The following is a 22,967-nucleotide window of genomic DNA, read 5'->3' as shown; positions in this document are numbered from 1 at the left end:
CTCTTTTCCATATGAAAGAGATCACTCCCAGCCCAGCACTGTGTGTATGGATTACTGTTCCTATCCCTTCCTTGAAGACACCCCTTTCTATGGCTACTATATTACTGCATTTTCTTGGCCTCCTTCTCAACACTGACAGACTTCTCCGTTTCATCAATGCTTATGTATTGATGAATCTTCTTTTGCTCCCTATCTGTTGATGTCCCCTAATATTCAGTCCTCAGCACTCTTTGTTCTCTCACCCTCCAAAATTTACTCACAGAGCTTCAGCTCCCATTTTATAAGGATGAGGCCATGATAAAAACCTAGAGTCTGCATGTCTTTCCAGAACTCCAATCTGCTTCCTTGTCACCTGCTAAACATGTTCACTTTGTGTTCCATTCATAACTTTTGAGTTCAGTGAGCCAGACCTACGCTCACCATATGCTCACTTTGTCTTCATTCTAACTTTATTCTTCAGACCCACAGGAGAATCCTTTTATCAGTGAGTGATGAAAGCTGAAGGCATCAGTGGTCTTTGGATCTCCGTTTTCCTGTATCCTGGCATTCTAGAGCCCAAGTCCTCTCACATGTTTTTGTCCCAGTGTCACTCACACCCTTATCAGCCTTTCTACTCCCATCACCACCTCCCTGATCCAGGCCTGGGCAGGACTAGTCCTGTGTCCTCCTCCCCCACAGCTTTCACACCTCCTACAGGCCCAGTAATTATAGCAATCCAGGGATTCCAAAAAGAGGTCACTTCCATGTGCAGTGCCTTTAACATAATGAACAATCAAATCAATAAAGTGGTTACAAAAAAATAAACGACATGAGAAAAAGCCTGGAAGGAAATGATCTCAAATGACAGTATTCATCATCTACCCAGCAGCCCAGGCCAGGAACCCACTGCCATCTTCAGCTTCTCACCACCAGGAATCCCAACATTCTGTTAAGCCTACTTCTTAAAAGTCTCTGAAATTAGTTTCTGCTTCTTCATTTCCATTGCCTTGGTCTTTGTTTACAGTCTCAGCCTCAGTATCCATCACTTTGACAAAAAGTCTCCCTTTTCTAATCCAGCTGGCTCCTTCCAACCCACTCTCTGTTGTCGGGAGTTCCGTTTTTCAAAACAGATCTTACCTTAATGAAGACCATCATTGTCTTCTTATCATTTACTTTTACAAATGCTCATTCTTTAGATGGCCTGTAAGGCCCTTTAGAACCAGCCACAAACCTCCTTCTCTGGCTTGTCCCCTCCATGTCTGACTCCAACCACTGAATGAACAACTCATTTCTTCTGAAACACGCCATGTTCAGTTATGTCTCTGCCCTTTTGCACAAAGTGTCCTCCCCACCTACAGGAGTGTCTTCCCCCAAATACTGCAAGCCTTCCCAACGATGTGGCATCGTTGTGGAACTCATAGAAGTGGAGAGTATAATGGTGGCTACCAGAGGGTGGGGGGTGGGGGAAATAGAGAGAGGTTGGTAAAAGGGTACAGACTCTCAGTTATAAGATGAATAAGTTCTGAGGGTCTAATGTACAGTATGGTGACTATAATTGATAATACTATATCCTATAATTGAAATTTGCTAAGAGAGTAAAACTTAAGCATTCTCATCAAAAATAAAATTAAGTAAAGGTATAATATGTGAGGTGATGGATGTGTTAATTAACTCAGGGGGGGAATCCTTTCACAAAGTATATGTACAAATCATCATGTTGTACACTACAAACATATTACAGTTTTGTCAATTACACCTCAATAAGCTGAAAAAAACCTTCCTTCATTCTCCTGCTGTAAACTCCTGTACATTTTTCTAGTCATAGCTCAAGTACCACTGCTTCCATAAACCATAGTCCACCTCTCCTGATCTGCCACCTGGCATTTTGTACACTTATCTGTTGTACCTCCAGTATTGGTCTGTAGCTACATCTTTTCATTTTCCTCCTCCCTTAGACTGTGAGCTGTGATTTGCTTTATGTCCCCAAAACCTGACAGAGAGCCAGGCACATAATAGGAGCTTAATAGTGTTGGATGAATGAATAAGCAAATGAATGAATGTATGTCCCAAGAATAAAGGTACCAGGTAAGTCATTTCTTTTTGGTTAGAGAACATGTGTAAAGTGGATTTTCAGTGTGAGTTAGCAGAAATGCTGTAAGTGAATCAGATTAATTAGAGATGCTCTATTTTGGAAAGGAAAACTTTTGAACATTTAAATGGAGTTAGTGAACACAGCAATTAGTATCTCTGATAGGTGATAAGGATATATGTTTTGAATTGGCGGAGTTTAAGATTTTTTTAAGTTGCTTCCGTATTTGAATCAATATGTTTGTTTTTATCTGTTTATTCTTATCTATGATTACTTAACTTTTAGACATGTGGTAGAATCAACAAATGGTTGCAGCTGTTTAAATTATTCAATTGAGTTTATTTCTAAAACTGGAATGTGTACTTCATTACTTACACCTTTTGAGTTTTGTGAGTCGGTGTTGCCTTTGGTCCACGGCCAGCTGTTGTATCATAAGTCCTACCAGATGGTGCTTAAATTTCAAGTGAAGATGAACTTAAAGACATGAGAAGACAAGCAACCAGCTGTGTGATCTGGCACGTGTTATTTTGCACATGTACTTCTCTGTTGGATGAGGAGGGCTATACTAGGAAATTTTAAGGTTTAGAACTCAAACATTCTGGGTGCAGAATATAAGTTGCAGATATGATAGATGCATCCAGAAAAAGCTATGAGTATATCAAACAATATGCTTTATATGTTATATAAATAATCACTCTCCTGGGCCTCTCTGATTTTTCTAGTTTGTAATTGATATTTGTACATTATGTTCTAAAACTGGTTGCACATATACTGTCCTATACTGTCCACCACCATTGTAGCCAGACGTTGTTATCAAGTGCTCACATGAACAAGTTGTAGTTCTAGAGGCCGTGCAAACGAAGGATTCCTACCATGTCCACAGGCTGCTCATCATTCAAATACAGAATATAGCCACGTGCAGACGTCCTCCAGAAACCAAGCTGAGGAAAGTGTGGGAGTCCCGCCTCCTCTGCCTTGAACGTTTTATAGGGCTCAGTTCTGCCAATGTCTCCCACATGGTAGGTGTTCCATAAAGGTAATTGCCATTCCTTTTTTGGGAAAGTCACGTGAGTAAAGAAAGGAAGTCTCCACTGCCCTTTTGCTCTGGCAAAGGAGATGTCAAAGAAATATAATATTTTAAGATGCTTTTAAAAAATGTTTTTGCAGGTTTTCTGATAGTTTCCTTTCTGTATCCAGATTTGGAGAAGGTAGTTCAGTATATGGTAGGAAGGGGAGTGCCAGGTCAGGGGGGTCAGCTGTGGGTGAACATCAGATGGGTAACTGCCTTAACAGCTATAGTGCCTTAACAGCATGGCAGTGAAATTTGGCAGCTCTGCACAAGCTGACATTTCTCTGTACAGTGACCTCTTCTCAATGGAGAAATCAAATATTAATAGAAGTAAAATAGGTGTTCACATACAATGTGTGATGCATTCAGCATCAGAATTTACGTGATGATCTGAACTGTAGAGATTCTCTGAGCCTGTGTTCGCCCAAGGTAAATGAGGGAATGAAGTCTGGAACGTTTCTATTTTGTTTACAACATCCTAGAGAGCAAGGACAGTTTTACTTCTCATGGGAGATAGCTTTCTTTCTCGAGGCCAGATCTATGTTAATAAGCCCAACAACACGAAGAAAATCCTCTGGACCAAAATGTCTGTTTCTGTGGATGCTAAATGTTGCAGGTTTTGGAAGTGGTGTCTGTGCTCAGCCACAGGCTTAGACTAAAGAAACTTTTATTTGCATGTGTTAGTATTTGAATGATGAATAAGAACATTTCAAATTCTGAAATATTATGTTTATGTTTTATTCAGAAATAAAAAAGAAGAATCTTACTCGCTTGCCAGGTTTTCTCATCATATGTGTTTGAATTCTTATTTTAACTTTCCTATGGTGCCTTATTTCAGGTAAATTATAAGCAGTAGAAGGCAGAAAGTCTTGCTCTAGGTGTGATGAAAATGTACAGATGCAAAGTAAGAGTTGGTCAAATGTTTGGTTGTTCTGCCTATGTTTTCCATGTTAGAAACCTAAGCAATTGTTAGGAACAATTGTTAATTGTTAGGAAGCTTTTATTTTCATCTGGCCAGTGCCCGCATTTCATTGTAATCCCTGCCCATGGGAAGAAAGAGAATACACACCCAAACACACAATCCAGGTCAATCCTTCTGTACTAGGGAGAAAGGAGGCCATCATTGTCCTCCTCTCTAAGGAGCTCATTGTCCTGTAGAAAGCGTATAAACAAATGATTAAAATTTAGGTTGGTAAGTGCCATAATAGAGTTAGGTACAAAGTGTGAACTATGCCTGGCAGAACCGGAAACTTGGTAAAGAAGGTGACATTTGAAGCGGATCTTGAAGGAAAAAGAGGAGAAATTTGCCAGTGAGGAAAGGGAGGGAGGACACAGCACGCGGAGAAAAGGTCACAAGCCAGTATAGTGACAGGAAAGTTCCTTACAGAGCAAGGGAGCACCATGCAGTTCAGAAGTCATCATGAAACCTTTCCAAGGAGTGGCAGAGGGCAGTCCGAGTGAGGCAGGTCACTCTGCGTTTATTTTCGCAGGTGGCTTCCGGTAAAGAGTCTTTTGCAGTGTTGCAGGCTGGTGATGCTGAGAGCCTGAGCTAACACAGTGGCAAAGCAGGAGCCGGGGAGACGTGTTTAAGGGGTATTTTAGTGGTAAAATGGATAGGATTTGGTGTGACATTACAAGCAGAAGTTAGAAAAAAGGAAGAGTGGAGGATGACTGTTAGGATTCCAGAGGGGCCTCGGGATAGAAGTCATGCTCTTTGGGGAAAGGTCTAGGAGTGGAAAGGATAACTATAGTTTTAAACATTCTAAGTTCAGTCCCACGTGAAATAACAATCTGGAAAAGATTTTGGCAGTTCCAAACCCTAATCTGAAACTTAGGAGAGCAAGTGGGACCGAAGATGTGAGGACTGCTAGCGCATACACAGTAATCTATGATGCACATAGGGGTTAAATTCCTCAACGGGGGAATGGAGAACAAGCAAAGAAGAGGATGAAGGAACAAACTCCAGGGAAGACGTAATGAAACGTGAATTAATCTGGAGAGAGAACCAGGTAGCTCTCAGAGTCTCTCGTAGCAAAAGGACAGAGTTGTCCAGAGTGCAGATGTCAAGGAGGTCACATGGAATAGGGACATTAAAAAATCTGTGGATATGACAATATGTGACTTCTACTCTCTGAAGATGTGTCAGTCCAGGAAATGTCAAAACAGAAACCCTCTAAATATTTCATACAGAGGGTTTTAAATTTGGGAATTGGTTACAAAAGTATTGGCAGAGCTGGGAAAGCAACAGGAAGAACATGATGTAACCCAAAGATTAGTAACTACAGGAGGTGCTTCTGCCTTTAAGGCTGGAGGAGAAAAGAATGTAACTCGGATCCCACAAGCCTGCACCTGATAGAGTCACTGCTTCTGCCCCGCTGCTAGTGAAGGAAGCCCCACTGCAAAGAAGGAACCAAGGCGGCGACGTTAACCCCGTCACCTGCCTCTACTGGCACATAAAGCAGAAAAATGCTATCCCCCTCCCACCTTCCAGTCTCACACAAATGCCTCCCATTGGCAGAGCCTAACCAACACCAGCAGACAAGAGGGTCTAGAAAATGTAGTTTCCAGGCCTCCAGACCCCTGTGCTACACAGAGGAGACCACGGAAGAGCAAGAAGAGGCTTTGTTCCAACAATGGATATCTGGGAGAGGGGACTAAGGCAATTGTTTTTTATATATTAGGTGCTGTTATTTCTTCTTTATGAAAATGATGATGCATAACGTGCTGATTTTTAAAGGACATAACAGGGTGTCTGCCATGGGTTCATCAGGGATTCATGGTTTTTGTGACATTTTCTGCATTTTTATTTTGAGGATCAATAAAACTTTAGGCAACAGTTTTCCTTTCTCTAAGTATAATGTGATCTACATCTGAGTAAAAACAAGGAGGAACTGGGCTACACATCGGAGAGTGGGGGGTGGAGGAAGAAATAAAATGCTCATTCTTGCCAAAGATATGTGTGGAATCCTGACTTTACAGAAAAGGAAGCTTCCTCCACCTGTATCTAGAACATTCTCTATCAGCTTCCTTTATTCTTGGCTCCCACACCTCCATTTCTCTTGGGCTACTGCTCAGGTGATGTCAGTCATAGCTGTTAAATGAAGGTTCTCTTCTGTTTTATGCTCTGTGGCTGATTTGAGGAGGTGGGAAATGTGATTGACCTCCCTACTTTCTAGAGTCCTGAAGATAAGTTGTGGAAGTAGTGATTGACAAGCTGTTTTGTGAAACCCAAGGAGGGACCTGCCCCAGGCTATCATGAGGTTAGAAAGCAGAGCTAGCTGGGGCTGTTTGGAGGGGAGGGTGGTGGTGCTGCTGGAAGGTGAGTGAGCTGGGACAGTAGGCAGTTTCAGGTGGGGATGTCCCCTCCAGACTTTTTCTCACCTGATCTGATGAGCCTACCAACTTGGAGGTGTGTCCCCTCTTGTAGGTTAGATGCTCTTTGATTTTTCTTTTTCACATGCTCCTGGACAAAGTCTGGGTTTGTTATGAAGCTCTGATATACTGTGAAAGAGAAGCCATTCCCTCCGCCCTCTTCTTTTCAAGGAGAGAACTCTGATGCCCCTAGCCTGCCCTCCTTTGTTTTTAGAGAACTCTTATCTGCTCAAGTTGAGGATGGATGTGTGTCTGATTTCACTATCTTCCCTCCAGATGTCCACATGTCATCAAATATCTTTCATCGTCTATTTTGGCAGAGGCGGGTTGTGGGAATTCCTTCTTTTTATTAAACATGGAGCTTACTGTCCATTTCCGTTGTTTTTACTTATTTCAGTGGGTTCCATAGAGGTGATTTATGTAAATGTGCCTTCATCCTGCAACCTTTTTTTTCTGAATAGTGATTGTAAATTCCTTATAGATTGAACATGTTAAGTACAAACTATAGCTGTCATCACTGAACTCAAATTTTTCCATCTCATTATTCTTCTTATATAGAGATGGTCACTTGAAAAATGTTTTACGATACAGAAAGGATTGTAAGCATCCTGACCCTCACCCTCCTTTGAGACTAGAAACTATTACCAGTTCTTTTAAAAAAGTAATTGGAGATATTAATTTTTGTCCAAACCATCCTTTCAATCAAATTATATAGTTGACTGACCTGATACTGGCCAAATTGAATCCTGAAAAATGGCTTTGACCAAATATTCCAGAATATCCAGTGGAGGGGCTGAGGGAGGAGCCTTTTCTGAGCATCTGCTATGGAGTGTGAGCTTTGAACTGAAATAATACCAGACCTCTGTGGAATTGCTTTTGCTTTTTAGGCACCTGCTGGTCAACTCAGTTACCTTTTCTCATTTACTTCTGCAACAAACATTTCAGGATGCTACTGATATCCTTCTTTGGGAAAATAAGAAGCTGAGACTTAGAAGGGCTGAGTAACTTGCAGCCATCAGGAGCAGAGCCAGCGCCGCCACCCGTCTCCAGCCCCCATTGTTTAGTAAGCTGCCTGCAGAAATTCAGGTTGATGAGGCTCTGCAACATCTTATCAGACAATGCTCACGTGAGATGTTCAGGGTGCGGTGGATGCTCTGGCTTACAGGGCTAAAAGGATCGTCAAAAGTTCAGGTTTAAATTGTTCTCCTCCATTTTAGAGCTGGCAACCACACAGTGTGTTTGGTGTGTGTCTATTAACTCTACTACCCAGAGGGTATAGTTAAATGTTTGTTCTCTTTACTGTGGTGCACTGAGCTCTATTAGTCTTGAATGAGTTTTGATAACACCATCAGGGGGCAGCAAAATGATTCTGCCTGAAATTACACAGTGAGAGGATATTACCCATGACATATTAAGAGCAAAACATACTTTAAAATTACTGTGACTATTATTACCCTATAAATTGGATTTGCCCTTTGGAGCTTTGCTCTTAAAAGTGTTTATAACGTTGCTAGCAGAAGAATTCCATGATTGATCCACTACCTCACCTCCTGTTCACTCTTCAGTCCACAACACTGCCTCCTGCCCCACTTCTCACAGTGAAATAGCTTTCGTCAGGATCACCCACGATGTCCGTGTTGCTGAATCCAATGGACGCTTCTCTCCCCTCATGGCAGACACAGTCAGCCACTCTCGCCTTGAAACACCCTCTTCCTTTGGTGTCTTTCTTGGTTTCTTTGTCTGGCTTCACCTCTTCAACTTTTCGCCTTAGTTTAAATGTTTGGGATTTTCCTGGCATGTGCCTAGGCCCTCATTTTTTCCCCTTGCTATACTCTGTCCTCTAGGGTTGCTCATCCATTTCCATATTTATGAAGATGTTTATGAAAATGACTCCCAAGCTTACACAGCTGGCCCAGAGCCCTCCTCTGAGCTGCTCAAACACATATGCAGTTGTCCACCTTGTAAATCTCTTCAGAGGTCTTACAAATTTCTCTAAGACAGGCTCCTGCCCACCCTAGTCTTCCCTCTCTCCAGAAACAACATCACTGTCCACACCAGGCAGAAACCTGGGAATGGTTCTCGTTTCATCCTTTCCCTCAGCCTGCATGTCAAATCCTTCAGTAGGGGTGCCACACGTCAGTCCACTTCTCTCCATCTCCTTTGCTCTTGCCCCTGTCCAAACCTCAGTCATCTTTACCCAGATGACTGCAGTGCCTCCATGCTTGCACACAAGGCTCTCTAGAAGTCAGTCTGAATGAGACAGCAGGTGATATTACAACGGAGATCGGATCCTGCTCCTAATCCTCAATAACTCCCCATTGCACTTAGAATAAAATCCAAACTCCTTTCCAGGGCTTGCGTCTTATTCTTGTCTCCTCGTTCCCCAACATTAAGCTCTTCTCCCCTGCTGCTGCCTCTGCCTGGAATGCTATTTCTTCTATTGGGCCAGCCCCTTCTCAGCCTATAGTCTTAACTTAAATGTCACCTCCCCAGAGATAACCCCGTCTAAAGAAGGTCACTATGTAATTCTCAGTCTAAGTACCCTACTTATTCTGTAATAGAATGCCTTACAAATTGCAATCATTTTATATTTTACTTAGTTTTTTATCATTTGAATCCCCACTTTAATACGTGTTTCATGAAAGGAGGGACTATGTCTTGTTTTCTTTTTATCTCCAGTGCCTGAAATAGTAGATGCTCAGTAAATGCGGATTGAGTGAATAGTTGGCAATCTAAGCAATAGTGCCTGTGACCATGAAGTGGTGGCTCCAGCTGTGGATCACAATTACTGTCTCTTTGATAGCAAACAAGTGACATATATGCCATCACTTCCCCCTGCTACCCCCATGGCAGACACTGCTAACCTACCATGACTCTGCAGGCTCATTGAGCCTGTGTGCATCCTCTCAATGCACAGTGCTTCACCCATTACGACCATTCAGAGTTGGCCTGGCAGTGGACCAAGAAACCATGAAATGGTGATTGGCTTCTCAGCTGTCCATTGCAGAGTGATGTATCAGGAAGAGGCTAGACCTGATGTTAGATGACATCTCTAATGACCAGACTAACCATGTTCAGCATCATCAGTCATTAGAGAAATGCAAACCAAAACCACAATGAGATACCACTTCACACCCACTGTTATCCAGGGCTCAAGCAACAAATAAGTATTGGAGATTCTTGCCCAGGTTCTATTACAAAAACCTTCTTACATATAAACAAGTGTGATCAAATGTTATAGGTCCTCAGACCACTGGGTTTCTTGCTAATCCAAATGAATAACTAGTATTTGCTTATTGTTGCTTTGCCCGTTTAAAATCTCTAGCAACTCTCTGAAGTAGGAATTATTATTGCCACTTAGAAAGCAGAGGCTCAGGAAAGTTGGGGGGCTGTTTGGTATGTGACTGAGCCCAGCTGTACACCCAAGCCTCTGACTCTAAACCCATCACTCTTTCCCACATGGCTGACCATTTGGGAGCCTGGTCCTTCCAGTACATTTTGCAGCCGGTACTTGGTCTTGCATGATTCTTGGTTGATTCTGCATTCAGCCTCTGTAAGTTATCCCACACAATTCTATCCAATGACTTCTTCCATGAGATGCCACAGGGCAAGAGAATCTGATAAGTAAGAGAGGGTCCAGAAGAAGGGCATCCTATTCCTCCATTAAGCCTGTGGTTCAAAACACTTCATTTGCTTGGAACAAACTCTAGAGGGGTTGGTACAATTTTATTATTAGACACTCAGTGAGTTTTAAAATGCCATTGGAATTTGCAGTTCTGTGTATCAGGAAACAAAACTCATAAAGCTCAAGTGATCCTGGGGCTTGAGTTTATAGAGCTTTTTTGATCCCCAAAGCCTTTCCTTCTTGGATGTTTTATCCCATTTAATTTAGTGCCTCTGAAGTATCAATAGAAGCTGGTCAATTGCTGAGGCTGTTCTTGTATTGTTTAGATGTCAGAGCAGGTGATGACTTAGCTCATCTTCTGCACTAAATCTGAGGGAAAGATAACATCTTCACGCCTTAAGGTAAAAAACCTCTGTCTTGTTTGGCTGTAAATATTTTGTTCAGCCAAGTATACACACATTGTATATTTTACCCTGTAGAATTATCAGCTGGCCTGATGTTCTCTCCCCTTCCAATTCTGGATTCCACCTCCTTTTGTTACCCAATGCTCAAGCAGCAAATAAGTATTGGGCACTGCTATGCAGAGCAGTAGGCCTTGCTCATATATTGGCAGATGTGTAAGCCAGCTCAGGCATCAGAAAGCTAATGCTGCACACACTCTGAATTGTCATGGAAGGATGTTTATGATATGTTGTTGTTAAGTGAAATATGAGGTTATAAAACCATACATAGATTTCCAATTCTAGCAGCAAGTTGAGATGAGCTATTGCAACCCTTCTTTGTACTAAAAACATAAAAATACTAGTAAAATATAAGGTTTAATATAAGAAAGAGAAAATATTTGTAAATCATGTATCTGATAAGCGACTTGTATCCAGAATATACAAAGAACTCTTACAACACAACAATAAAAAAGACAAAAAATCTAATTTAAAAATGAGCAGAAGAGCCAGTCCTGATGGCCTAGCGGTTAAAGTTCAGCACACTCCCCTTCAGCAGCCCAGGTTCGGTTCCCAGGCACGGAACTGCAGAACTCGTCTGTGAGTAGCCATGCTGTGGCGGCAGCTCACATAGAAGAACTAGAAGGACCTACAACTAGAACATACAACTGTGTACTGGGGGCTTTGGGGAGAAAAAAAAAAGAGAGAGGAAGATTGGCAACAGATGTTAGCTCAGGGCGAATCTTTCCCAGCAAAATAATAATAATAATAATAAGCACAAGATTTGAATAGACTTTTATCCAAAGAAGATGTATAAATGGCCAATAAGCACATGAAAAGACACTCAACATTATCCATCACTAGGGAAATGCAAAACCACCATTAGATACCACTTCACACCCCCTAGGATGGCTATAACAAAAAGTCAGACAATAGCAAGTCTTGGTGAGGATGTGGAGAAATTGGAACCCTTATACATTTCTGGTGGGGATTTAAAATGGTGCAGCCATTTGGAAAACAGTCTGGCAATTTCTTTGAAGTTTAAACATAGCATTATCATATGACCCAGTAATTCCATTCCTAGAATTGAAAAGATATGTCCACACAAAAACTTGTACATGAATGTTCATAGCATCATTATTCATAATAGCCAAAAAGTAGCAATAATCCAGATGTCCAGCAGTTGATGAATGGACAAGTAAAATACGATATATCTAGAAATGGAATATTATTTGGCAGTAAAAAGGAATGAAGTGCAGCTATATGCTACAGCATGGATGAAGCTTGAACACATGCAGAGAAAGAAGCCAGACACAAAAGGCCACATATGGTATGATTCCATTCATATTAAGTGTCCAGGATAGGGAAATTCATAGAAACAGAAAATAGTTTCGTGCTTGGCAGGGGCTGGGGTGGCAGACAATGAGGAGTGACTGATTAATTAGTATGGGATTTCTTTTTGGAATGATGAAGATGTTGTGGAATTAGATAGTGGCAGGGGTTACACAACTTTGTGAATATACTAAAAACCACTGAATTATACAATTTAAAATGGTGAATTTTGGGGGCTTGCACCATTGCTAAGTGGTTAAAGTTCTGCATGCTCCACTTCAGCGGCCCAGGTTTGCATGTTAAGATCCCAGGTGTGGACCTACTCCACTCATCAGCCATGCTGTGGAGGCATCCCACACACGAAGTGGAGGAAGATTGGCACAGATGTTAGCTAAGGGCTAATCTTTCTCAAGCAAAAAAAAGAGGAGGATTGGCAATGGATATTAGCTCATGGTGAATCTTACACACACACACACACACACACACACACGAATAATTTTTAAAAATTTTTTAAAAAGGGTAAATTTTAGGGCCAGCCCTGGTGGCCTAGTGGTTAAGTTCGGTGCACTCTGCTTTGGCAGCCCAGGTTTGGTTCCTGGGCGTGGACCTACACCACTCGTCTGTCAGTTCCCATGCTGTGGTGGTGGCTCACATACAAAATAGAGAAAGATTAGTACAGATGTTAGCTCAGGGTCAATCTTACTGAGAAAAAAAGAAAAAAAAGGTAAATTTTATGGTTTGTGGATTACTCTCAGTTTTTTTTTAAATTGGGGAGAAAGTAAGAAAAGGAAATTCCCATGGGGATAGAAGTGAAGAGGGAATTCAAAACCAGAATGGTCAGCCCAGTCAGATGGGGGATGAAGGGTCTATGGGCTCTGATGGCTAGTGGCTGCAGTGTTAATTTCTGCATGGGGCAGGAGATGTAGCCTTGAGCCTTTAGAGGACAAGCACGAGACTGAGATGCCTGCATAAAATTTGGCATTGGAGGTTTTCACTCTCAGTAAAAGGGGCAGCTAGAAAATTTCCACCCACTGGCTTAGGGGAGCTACAATTCAGGTGATCTTTCCCTAGACCCCTGGGTGAGAGAAAAGATGTCTTGCATAAGAAATCAAAGCTCAAAGTCCCAAGCCTCCACTACACATACTATTGAAGATCAAAAACTTATTACTTATGTGGCACAGGATTCCCCAAGCTAAGAAACAAATATGAAACTGGTCTGGAATCAACGACCTGTGATGCCTTGTGAAAACAAATGCAGAGCTGCTCTGAGGCAATGCTTGCACGGAAAACGTGCAATTACAGGAGAGGCAATCTGGGCTGGAGAAAACCTCAACCAAAATGATAAACTGTGGAAGAAAAGAATGCGCCTTGAATAAGAGTTAATAGACACACACAATAAGAGGATTAGCACCTGAGGATTTAAGATAAGAATCAAGAAGAGGATATAAAAGAAGTATGTTTAACATAATTTAAAAGATAAAAGAATGAATAGGAATTGTAAGGAAGGAATGACACAAAAGTGAAAAGGACAGGCAGATTTAGGTGCAAATAAATCAATAGAACTTCTGGAAATGAAAATTAAAATCAGTAAAATTTCAAAACAGTTAAACAGTAGAGAAAATACAAATGAAGAAAGAATTGCTAATATAGAAGCTATGAAGTACTTGCCCAGAATGTATCCCAGAAATACAAACAGATGAAAAAAGATTGGGAGGCGTGAAGAGTATGGAAGGTTTGACGTATGACTGGAATTTCAGAAGGAGAGAGTAGAGAAAACAGAGCAGGGACAACATTCAAAGCTATAATGGCTGGAGAATTCTTTAGAATTAATGAATGTTTTAGAAAATTACCAAGAGTCCCAAGTGGAATAAATATAAGCAAATCCTCACTTGGACAATTCATAGTGAAATCAGAGAACCTTAAAGACAAAAACTCTTAGAAGTGAGCAGTGAGAAAAATGAGATTCCCTACAAAGGAGTAATTCGCCTGACAAACTTCACTTTGCAACATTTGACGTCAGAAAAAAAAGAAAGATGGACTAATACTTTCAGTATTATTTGCTGCTTTTGGAAAAGAACTGTCAACTTAGGATTCTGTACCCATCTAAACTATCATTCAAATATAAAGGTGAAATAGACATTTTCAGCAAATAAAGGCTGCTAGAGTTTCCTCGCTGAAAGAATGGTCAGAAGAACTTCAGTAATAAAAAAAAATTAACATAAGATGAAGAATAAGCTGCAAGAAGCAATGATGAGCAAAGAAATTGGTAAATGTGGATAAATCTATACAAATACCAACTAGGAAAATAGTACATGAGTTCCACTTCTGGTAATGGCTGAGTAAGCTCCTAGTGGACCAATCCTCCTGCAGATAAAAAATATACTTTCTGGACAAAATGCAAAACCCAATTATCATACAGCACCCTGTTTGCAACCAAATACAGGAGAAACTAGATGGATATTGATACTTGGAAGAAGAGAATGGCGCTAGATGGGTTTCCTGTGGTCAGGGCTTTTAGTCTGAGGGCAAGCCCCAGTCTGCATCATGTGGGTTGGCTAAAACTCCAGTTAAACAATATTAAGCATAATTTTTGTAGTTGCAAACCAAGATTGAACCAAAATACTATCAATAACACCATCAATAACAACATAACATCAATAACAACATAACATCAGAGAGAATTAAAACTTGTGTTGTTGATGAAAGGAAAGCTGTAAACATTAGATATTAATCCCAATATGCATGTTAACATGTTAAGATTAACCACTAAAAGAAGCGAAAAAGAACAGAAAAGCTCAAATCATAGTTGGCAAAACAAAGAGAATGAAGAAAACCAATCAATCTAATAGAAAGTAGGAAAGGAGAAAAAGAGGAAGCAAAGAAATAGCATGGTAAATAGAAAACACAGAATAACATAGTAGAAATAAATCCAAATATGTTAGTAATCTCAATGTAAATATAGGATAAAAGTCGAAAATTCAGCTACGTTCTGCTTATAAGATCTCAATCTGAAACATAATGATACAAATGCTGAAAGTGAAGAGGTGTAAAAAGAAAGACCTAGGTACAGCATCAATTTTAAAAAGACTAATATAGACTATTAATATATAAGACAGACTTTAAGACAAAAAGCAAAAGGGATAAAGAGGGTTGTATGTAATCACAAAAGAAATATTTCATTAAATGTGTAACACTTATAAACCTTGATGCGCCTAATATTATAGTCTTAAAAAATATGCAGTAAAAATTAGAATTGAAGAGAAATTGGTAAATCCACAATTAAAATGGGAGAATTTAATGTCTTGTTCTCAGTATCTTTTCAAACACACATGGACTTTACAAAAATTGATCATCTACTAGGTTATAATGCAAGTCTCAACAAGTACCAGAATTAATGTCTTCTAGACTCTCTTCTCTGATCAAAATGTTTAAAAAATAAAGTAAAAATCACTAACAAAAGCCATATATTTGGAAATTTTAAACCTGAGAATTATAAAATAGTAAGACTCAATGACAGTAAAAATGCTCTGATTGAAACCTGTGGGGTGCAGCTAAAGTGATATGTTTAGAGTTTTTTAGCCTTAAATGCATAAATTAGAAAAGAATAAATGTTAAAAGTAAGTGAGCTTTACTTTTTTTTTTTAAAGATTTTATTTTTTTCCTTTTTCTCCCCAAAGCCCCCCAGTACATAGTTGTATATTCTTCGTTGTGGGTCCTTCTAGTTGTGGCATGTGGGACGCTGCCTCAGCGTGGTTTGATGAGCAGTGCCATGTCTGCGCCCAGGATTCGAACCAACGAAACACTGGGCCGCCTGCAGCGGAGCGCGCGAACTTAACCACTCGGCCACGGGGCCAGCCCCAAGTGAGCTTTACTTTTTAAAAATTTATTTAAAAGTTCTAAAAAATAATAGAGCAAACTCAAAACCAGTAGAATGGAGAAGTAAGAAAGATAAGACGGGACTTTGTTGCAATGGAAAATGAAAAAACAATGTAGACAATCAAGCTAACTGAATACTAGTTCTTCCTTAAAATTAACGACATAAATAAACATCAGAGCTTACTGATCAAGGGGTGAAAAAGCTTAGGCTCAAATAAGCAATATTCGGAAAGAAAAGAGGGACATAATTACAAATACAGCAGAGGTCTTAAAATCATGAGAAAAATCTGTGAACCACTTTATGCAAACAAATTTGAAAATCTGAACAAAGATAGACAATTTTCTCGGCTTCAAAATCATCCCATTTTAAAATATGAGGGCAGGGGAGGGAGAGAGAGGATGGATTCCTAAATAGCTCTGAGTAGAAGAATGCAGGTAATTCTAGTATTTTTCCTTTTTGCTTGCGTATGTCCTGATTAATTTGCTCCCATGCCTAATGTGTCAAGCAAGGGTGACTCCTATGTATTCAGCCATTGTTTACCATTTAGGTCAGGGATTTTGAGAATTTTCCTCTGGTCAGGTAGGCCATGGAGGACCCTGGAAAGAAAGAGAGGAGTTAGGAGGGAGCCTAGATGGGCAGAGATGGGACAGCAACATGGCCAGTGACAGGGCCACAGGAGGAATCCCGGAGGCAGAGACGGCTGAGGACTTAAACTCCATCTTCACATTGTCTTCTCTGCTGCTGTGTCTCTCTTACAAGGACACTTGTCATTGGATTTAGGGCCCACAGGGTAATCCAGGATGCTCTCATCTCGAGATCTTTAATTTAATTATATCTCCAAAGACCTTTTTTCCAAATAAGTTAACATTTCAGGTTACAATGGGTTAGGACGTGGACATACCTTTTTGGGGGCGACCATTCAACTCACTGCAGGGGCTAATTGAGAATGTATAAAAATGGATTGGGGTAGTGGGTGCCTTCTTAAGCAAGATATAAAACTCAGAAGCCATAAAAGGAAAGACTGACAGATTTAACTACAGAAAAATTAAATACTTTTAAATGATGAAAGACAACGTAAGCAAAGTTGAAAAGACAAGTGCAGAATGGGAGAAAATATTTGTCACATACATCATAGATTTATCTGGGATGAGTTACACAATCACAAACTGGATACAGAAAAATAAATTATTTTAGATTATTAAATAAATTGTTTTTCTGTTACTGTTTGTGGGCATCCATTTTTGTAGCAGGAAAAGCAACTTAAACTTACGGAGTCAGAGTACCTTGGTCACTTGCAGTCAGTTTTTTCCTGGGTAACTCAGTCTGTTTGACCTCTCAGCGCTTCTCCCTTCCTTCTCCCTGAGTGTAGAGAGATGTGTGTGGGGCGTTGTGTTTTGCATTAATATGACTGGCCGTGTGCCCACTATGACCATGAGCTCTTTGGAAGAAGGAGCTTGTCTTTTATTCAACTCTGAATCACCGGTGCTTAGGATTTGCCCATAACCCAGAGAATCCTTATTGACTTACATTGATTTGAAAGCTTTTAAAATCTCTGGATGCTTCAGTTTCCAAGGATGTTAAATAGGGCCAGGACTGCATTTATCATGTTCCCAGCAGGGCTGTTGTGAGGATTCAAGTTCTAACAGAAATGATCTCCTGCTCCTTTCCAAGGGCACTAATTAAGTTAAAGGTTTTCTTTTTCAAGGATGTGCTTAGTTTTATTATAATTCATATCTCAATCTAGTGTCTGAATATAAGTAATAAGGTTTTCATGTTTTCTCATAGAAAATATGATGTACAGAAGTACACAAAATTAATCCACTATTAGGGTTCCTCTCTGGATAGTATGTCAAGCAATTGATCTTTCTGAGTTTCATCGTTTTACAGGAAGATCCCACATGGTAGTCTGGCCTGTGGGAGGGCCAGGGTGGGGTGCTTTCGGGAAAGAGCCCCGGACCTGATGTGCTTTTTCTCTTCTCCTCACCCTTTTCCCCACCCGGTTTCCCAGCGAGATGAAGCAGAAGCTGGATGAGGAGGGCAGCAAATGCAGCATCCTCTCGAAGCACCAGAAGTTCGTGGAGCACTGCTGCATGCGCTGCTGCTCACCCTTCACCTTCCTCGTCAACACAAAGCGCCGGTGTGGGGACTGCAAGTTCAACGTCTGCAAGAGCTGCTGCTCCTACCAGAAGCATGAGAAGGTGTGGATCTGCTGCGTCTGCCAGCAAGCGAGGTGAGGGGCCAAGTGTACTCCTGGGGTCTCAGCCGGTGGCACCCATCTTCCTTCAACCAGGTAGGATCAGCAGTGATTGATGGATCAGCACGGAGTGCTGACTGCAGTGGAGAGATTGATGAGGTGAGGTGCTGTTAGGGATGCCTTGTGACCTTCACAGAGAGGATGGGGGCCAGGATTCATTTCTCCTCTGTTCTCATCCTTTCATTCATTCATTCGTCGGAATTATGCTAGGTGCAGGAGACATGATGGTGAATTTGGCAGATTGCGTAGGGGGACGATGGAATACATGAATGTTGATCCCACTATATGGCGATATAAGCCTGACCAATTTGCCCATTGGCTGTGGGGACACAGAGCAAGGAGTCACTAGCTCTAGGGTTTGGAGAAAGCTTCACAGAGGACAAGAAATAAAAGCAGGATGGTAAAAGATAAAGAAGAATTAATAATGTGAAAGGGGGGATGGTGATCTCCATGTGAAGGAAATGGCTAGCATGGAGTTTCACAGAGACTCATGTTTATATTCTCCCTCAGTGACTGGCAGAGCGTTTCTTTGACACATTGAGTGTTTGGAAACTAATGGGTTGATAAGCCAGTGTCTGGTTTCTGTTCCTGTAATTCTCAAATCTTTGCTGGTCCTAGCATCTGCATAGCACATTCGTATTCATTGCATCCTTCTGTAATGCCTCTGTTACGGTGGGCAAGATGGAGACTGGCTGGTCCCTGAGAGCACCCACTCAGGAGCTCCTGTCTCCCTCATCTTTTCCTTCTCTCCTCCTCTCTCTTCCTCCTGCCTTGTTTATTCACTTGTATCCCTTAACACATCAAGTCCCAGCATTTTCCCATAAAACTAGTAAATGGGGACAACTACTAAGCTCCCTAGGGGTCTCCAAGGAATCAGTCTCTGGGCCATAAAGAACAAAGTAGCCCAGTGACACCAACTGAAACAAAAGTGGTTTTTTGAGAACCCCTTGTCCAGGGCGGGGTGCTGGCCAGGTTCTGTGTCTGACTTTCAGAGCAAGGAACCCATCCAAGTCTCCACATAGCAGCTTGGTAGGAGGAGGAAAAGCCCTGTGGTAACAAAGGGAAGAGGAGATTTTAATTGTAGGTGAGCATATGCTTGGGAGTAAATGATGCAGAAAGGTTCATCTCATGCCTTCCCTTTCTCAGTGAAGTTGGGTTAAGGTCAAGTGCTAATAACAAGAGAATTGGATGTTGGAAGAAATTAGAGTAGATTTGAAATAGACATTACTGAAGTTGCAGTTCCAGGCTTTTGAGCTGGGTGCTGATCACTAATCAATCATCAATTTGTATGCTTCCGATATTCCCATTGTGTGTTTTGTTCCAACCACACCCAATTTCCAATATGCAGACATGAGGAAAGTAGATGGTCGGTTTCTTCCTGGGTTGAGGGTTTTTTCGGGGTTTGGGACAGATCCGAGGGTGATGGAGTTTAAGATATTTAAAATACAAAAATTAAAGTGATAGACTCTAATCCAGATAGTGAAAGAAGGAAAGACAGAAGGGAGCTGTAGAAGGATGGGAAGAAAATGGAGGAGTTAGTCAACTAGAAGTATCTGGTAAAGTTGAATAACTGTCACCTTGGGGGTACTTAACAAAGAAAATTTTGTGTAGCAAAAAAGATGTTTGAATTAGTGATTTCCAAAGTGGATCAGTTGGGTGGTAAACATGGGAATAGGAGGCCGGGGTGTTGACGAGGAAGCCTGGGAGCCTAAAGGCCTGTGCACATGGATTCTGAAGTGATCAGGTCGATGGTAGCAGTATGGAGACAAGGACTGAACCAGGTAACAAAATTTTCTTGAGTGAAGAGGAGGAACTAAAAGGCCAAGAGGTGACAACAATAAAGAGTAGAAGAGGGTGGTATGGCGGAACGTCATGATTCTGCACCCAGAAAGTTGGGTGAGTCTTACACAGCGCTGGACTCAAATATCTGCCCCAACCCCACTGTGCTGCACTGGTGCTTATTACCAACTCATGGTGAATGTCTCGAGGACAAAGACTCTCCCTGTCTTCTTCAATTCCGTTTGCAGCCAGAGCCTGGCATGTAGAAGGCACACAGATCTCTCCGGGCTGAATAATAGAACAGCACAATGCTAAATAGCAGCCGAACGCATGGCACAATGAGGCTTCAGAGATTTTAGAGAGAAAAGAATCCAGAGAGTGTTGGGATGTCCGAAAGAGGTTTTAAGAAAGAGGAGGGGACCCCAGATGGAACTCAGATAGAGAGGAGGAATCACAGGGCATTCTTGGACAAGGTGTGCCATGAGCAAAAAAGACAGATTCCCCCAAGGCGTATGGAGGACCTGGAACAGACCACTCTTGCAGTGGCATGTAGACTTGGGTCAGTTTATATGAAGAATTTGGGTTTGATCCTCAAGGGGTTGTGAAATCATTGAAATTTCAAACCCTATTAAAATATCCTGTTCTTTATTGTCCTTCAATATATTCACCCACACACAGAAGGAAAATTAGTACCTACACAATCTTGTTTCTTTAGATTTTTCTCTATTCCTCTTATCCATGGATCAGAGAAATCTCCAAATTTATTGAACAGCAATAAAGTATGCAGTTGCAGCCTCTTGACCCCACATCCACCTTGAGTTGTGTGTGTGGGTCCATTATCAGTTACGGTTAAATGACTCATTGCTTTCTTCAAATAGCAGTAATGGTAAGTGATGACTACACCACTTCAGGATCATGTCAGTTATAAATGAAAGAACCTTGCTTCAAAAACCAGTCTTCCATTTCCCATCCTGGAATTCCAGATTGTCTCAAGGAAGAGCCAGATATTGAGAAATAAGTTATAAAAACGGCAGCAAATAGTTCCTAAGGCTACATTTTAAATTTCCATTTCACATTTCTAGCCACTCAATGAGGAGGCGGGAGGCTTAGGTAATCCCATTTAACTTAATCTTGCATCATTTCTGTGTCAATGTTACATGACCACTCCCTGAGTCTCAGAAGTAAGGTATCAGAAAATAAAGGATCCTTCGTAGAAGTAAAGACATCCAAAAAACGAATGCACATTTGTCCCATATTTTTTTTAAGAAAAGGGAGGATTACTGAGGAGTCCTCTGCATTCAGTGTGTCTAGCACAGGTAGAACACATCCAAACTTGTTTAATCAAACTTGGCAGAAAGAGGATGCTGAGGAGAAGTTGGGAACTTCATTGTTTTAATCTTTTATGATGTTTTGTGGGGACAGCTTCAGGAGCCTTGGGATTATTATTGTCTGAAATCAAAAGAGATGGAAAAGTTGAGCTCATTCCATTTTTCCATTTTACTCAAGTCCATCAGAGGAACCTGTCCAGGAAAGAAATCCATGATACATTCGGCAGGTTTTTGCTTCTTGAAAATGCTTGAAAGCCCAATTCAATAGAGAAGTATGTCCAGGTCAGAGGACCTCAGATGTGTGGCCCATGGGCTGCCAATCTTTCACATTTTGAAGGATGCTTCAGAAGAGTTTATTTTGTTTATGTAGCAACAAGCTGTATAACCCCTCAGCATTACACAACAGACACAGCCAAATTCATCATGTGAAACATTTAAGGAATATTTTGACTTGAATCAAGTATGGTAAATTCCAGATAAACAACAGCTTTTAAAATCTACCCAATTTCTTGAAACAAAAAAAAATAGTTTATAATAGATTGTTTAGACTTTAAGTACAGATTTCTTCTGGCAAAAGCAGTGTCATGCTGGGGGGTGGCATTGTGGGACACTGTGCTGCCATCTGTTTTGTCCGTCGGCTTCTCTGCCCCTCATGCAATCTGAAATTCACCTCTTGGTGTAGAAGTGATTTACTTTACATAATCGTCTTTGGGACATTCTTCTAGCATATTCATGTCCAAGCAGTTGGATTTGAAAGCACTGTATATGTCAGATTCCATGAAGGATACATTGTATGTTATGTGTGAAATCTCAATAAAATAGTTGATAGCAGCTCTGCAAAGCTGCGGAGATGAGCACTTTCCTGAGGCCACTTTCAGACACCATATTTCACTCCCCACTGCCTACAATGTACTTTTCCTTTCCTATGTAAATTAATCCCATTTTTGCTGCATTGGTTTAATTTCTACCTGTTCATCCAGTGGCTACCATATGCATATGTTTTTTGAGATACTGTGGAGTCATGAATAATTATAATAATAAAAATTCTTGCCCACCAAAGATTAAGGAGCTAGGAGTTGAGGGTAGACATTCATACAAAACTATTAACAGATTGCATCAGAAGTCAACGACTGTATCAAGCACCTGGGCCTGTCTATGGTGTAGATCTAAATGAGTGATTCAGATTGGATATAAAGGGTTCATCCGGGAGGATCCAGATAGTGTCTAGTCACTGTAAAAATGGTGGTCATCTGTAACCTCAGCTTTCTTCTTTTTCATCTCAATGAAAAAGAGTCTACCTGTGTCAGTGTTCTGTTTGGTTATTTCTTACAGTAAAAGCATATTAATTTTAAGTGAAAATTTCCTCTTCACTGTCGTCATAGTTATGATCAGATGATTAGTTTTGGAGTCTAGTTGATTCAAGAATGACGTTCTACTTTCCTTGGCAACAAACTGGCTTCCTAGTTCTTTGCTTCATTATAAAAATTGTTCTTTCTGGTTTTTGTCATTTTGTGCTATTACCTTTAACTCAGACCAATTTGGGAGATTGTTTTCAGGGAATGAGAGAAAAAAATTATCCTTGGAACTGAAATCAAAACATATTTCCTCATTATGCCTGTGGCATTTGCTTTGGTTTTTCTGAGACAACTTAAGGCTTCATTTCTTTTCGCTTGGAGTTGAATATCATTTACTTCTACCTGATCCTATATTGCTTAGTATTCACACAGCCCACATGATTCATAAATTAGCATACTGCCCTTTTGTTATAAACTTCTAAGTATGTTTTAGAGATACCCTAATGGGTTTGCAATATCCTTAAAAAA

The 22,967-nt window shown here is 40.8% G+C and overlaps 1 protein-coding gene across 6 annotated transcripts in view; it reads left to right on the top strand.

Annotated features, from left to right (window-relative positions):
- Positions 1-22,967, top strand: part of MYRIP (myosin VIIA and Rab interacting protein) — a 340,832-nt gene that overhangs the window by 122,595 nt on the left and 195,270 nt on the right. For all 6 annotated transcript variants that reach the window (XM_070577185.1, XM_070577181.1, XM_070577182.1 and 3 more), the window contains one exon: positions 17,792-18,013. In XM_070577185.1, the coding sequence (XP_070433286.1) occupies positions 17,792-18,013 (222 nt within the window). The remainder of the gene's footprint in view (positions 1-17,791; positions 18,014-22,967) is intronic.

The sequence above is a fragment of the Equus przewalskii genome, chromosome 15 (assembly GCF_037783145.1).
Source record: "Equus przewalskii isolate Varuska chromosome 15, EquPr2, whole genome shotgun sequence".
In the NCBI taxonomy this organism is placed as follows: Eukaryota; Metazoa; Chordata; class Mammalia; order Perissodactyla; family Equidae; genus Equus; species Equus przewalskii.
This window is presented reverse-complemented; position numbering and strand designations above follow the sequence as displayed.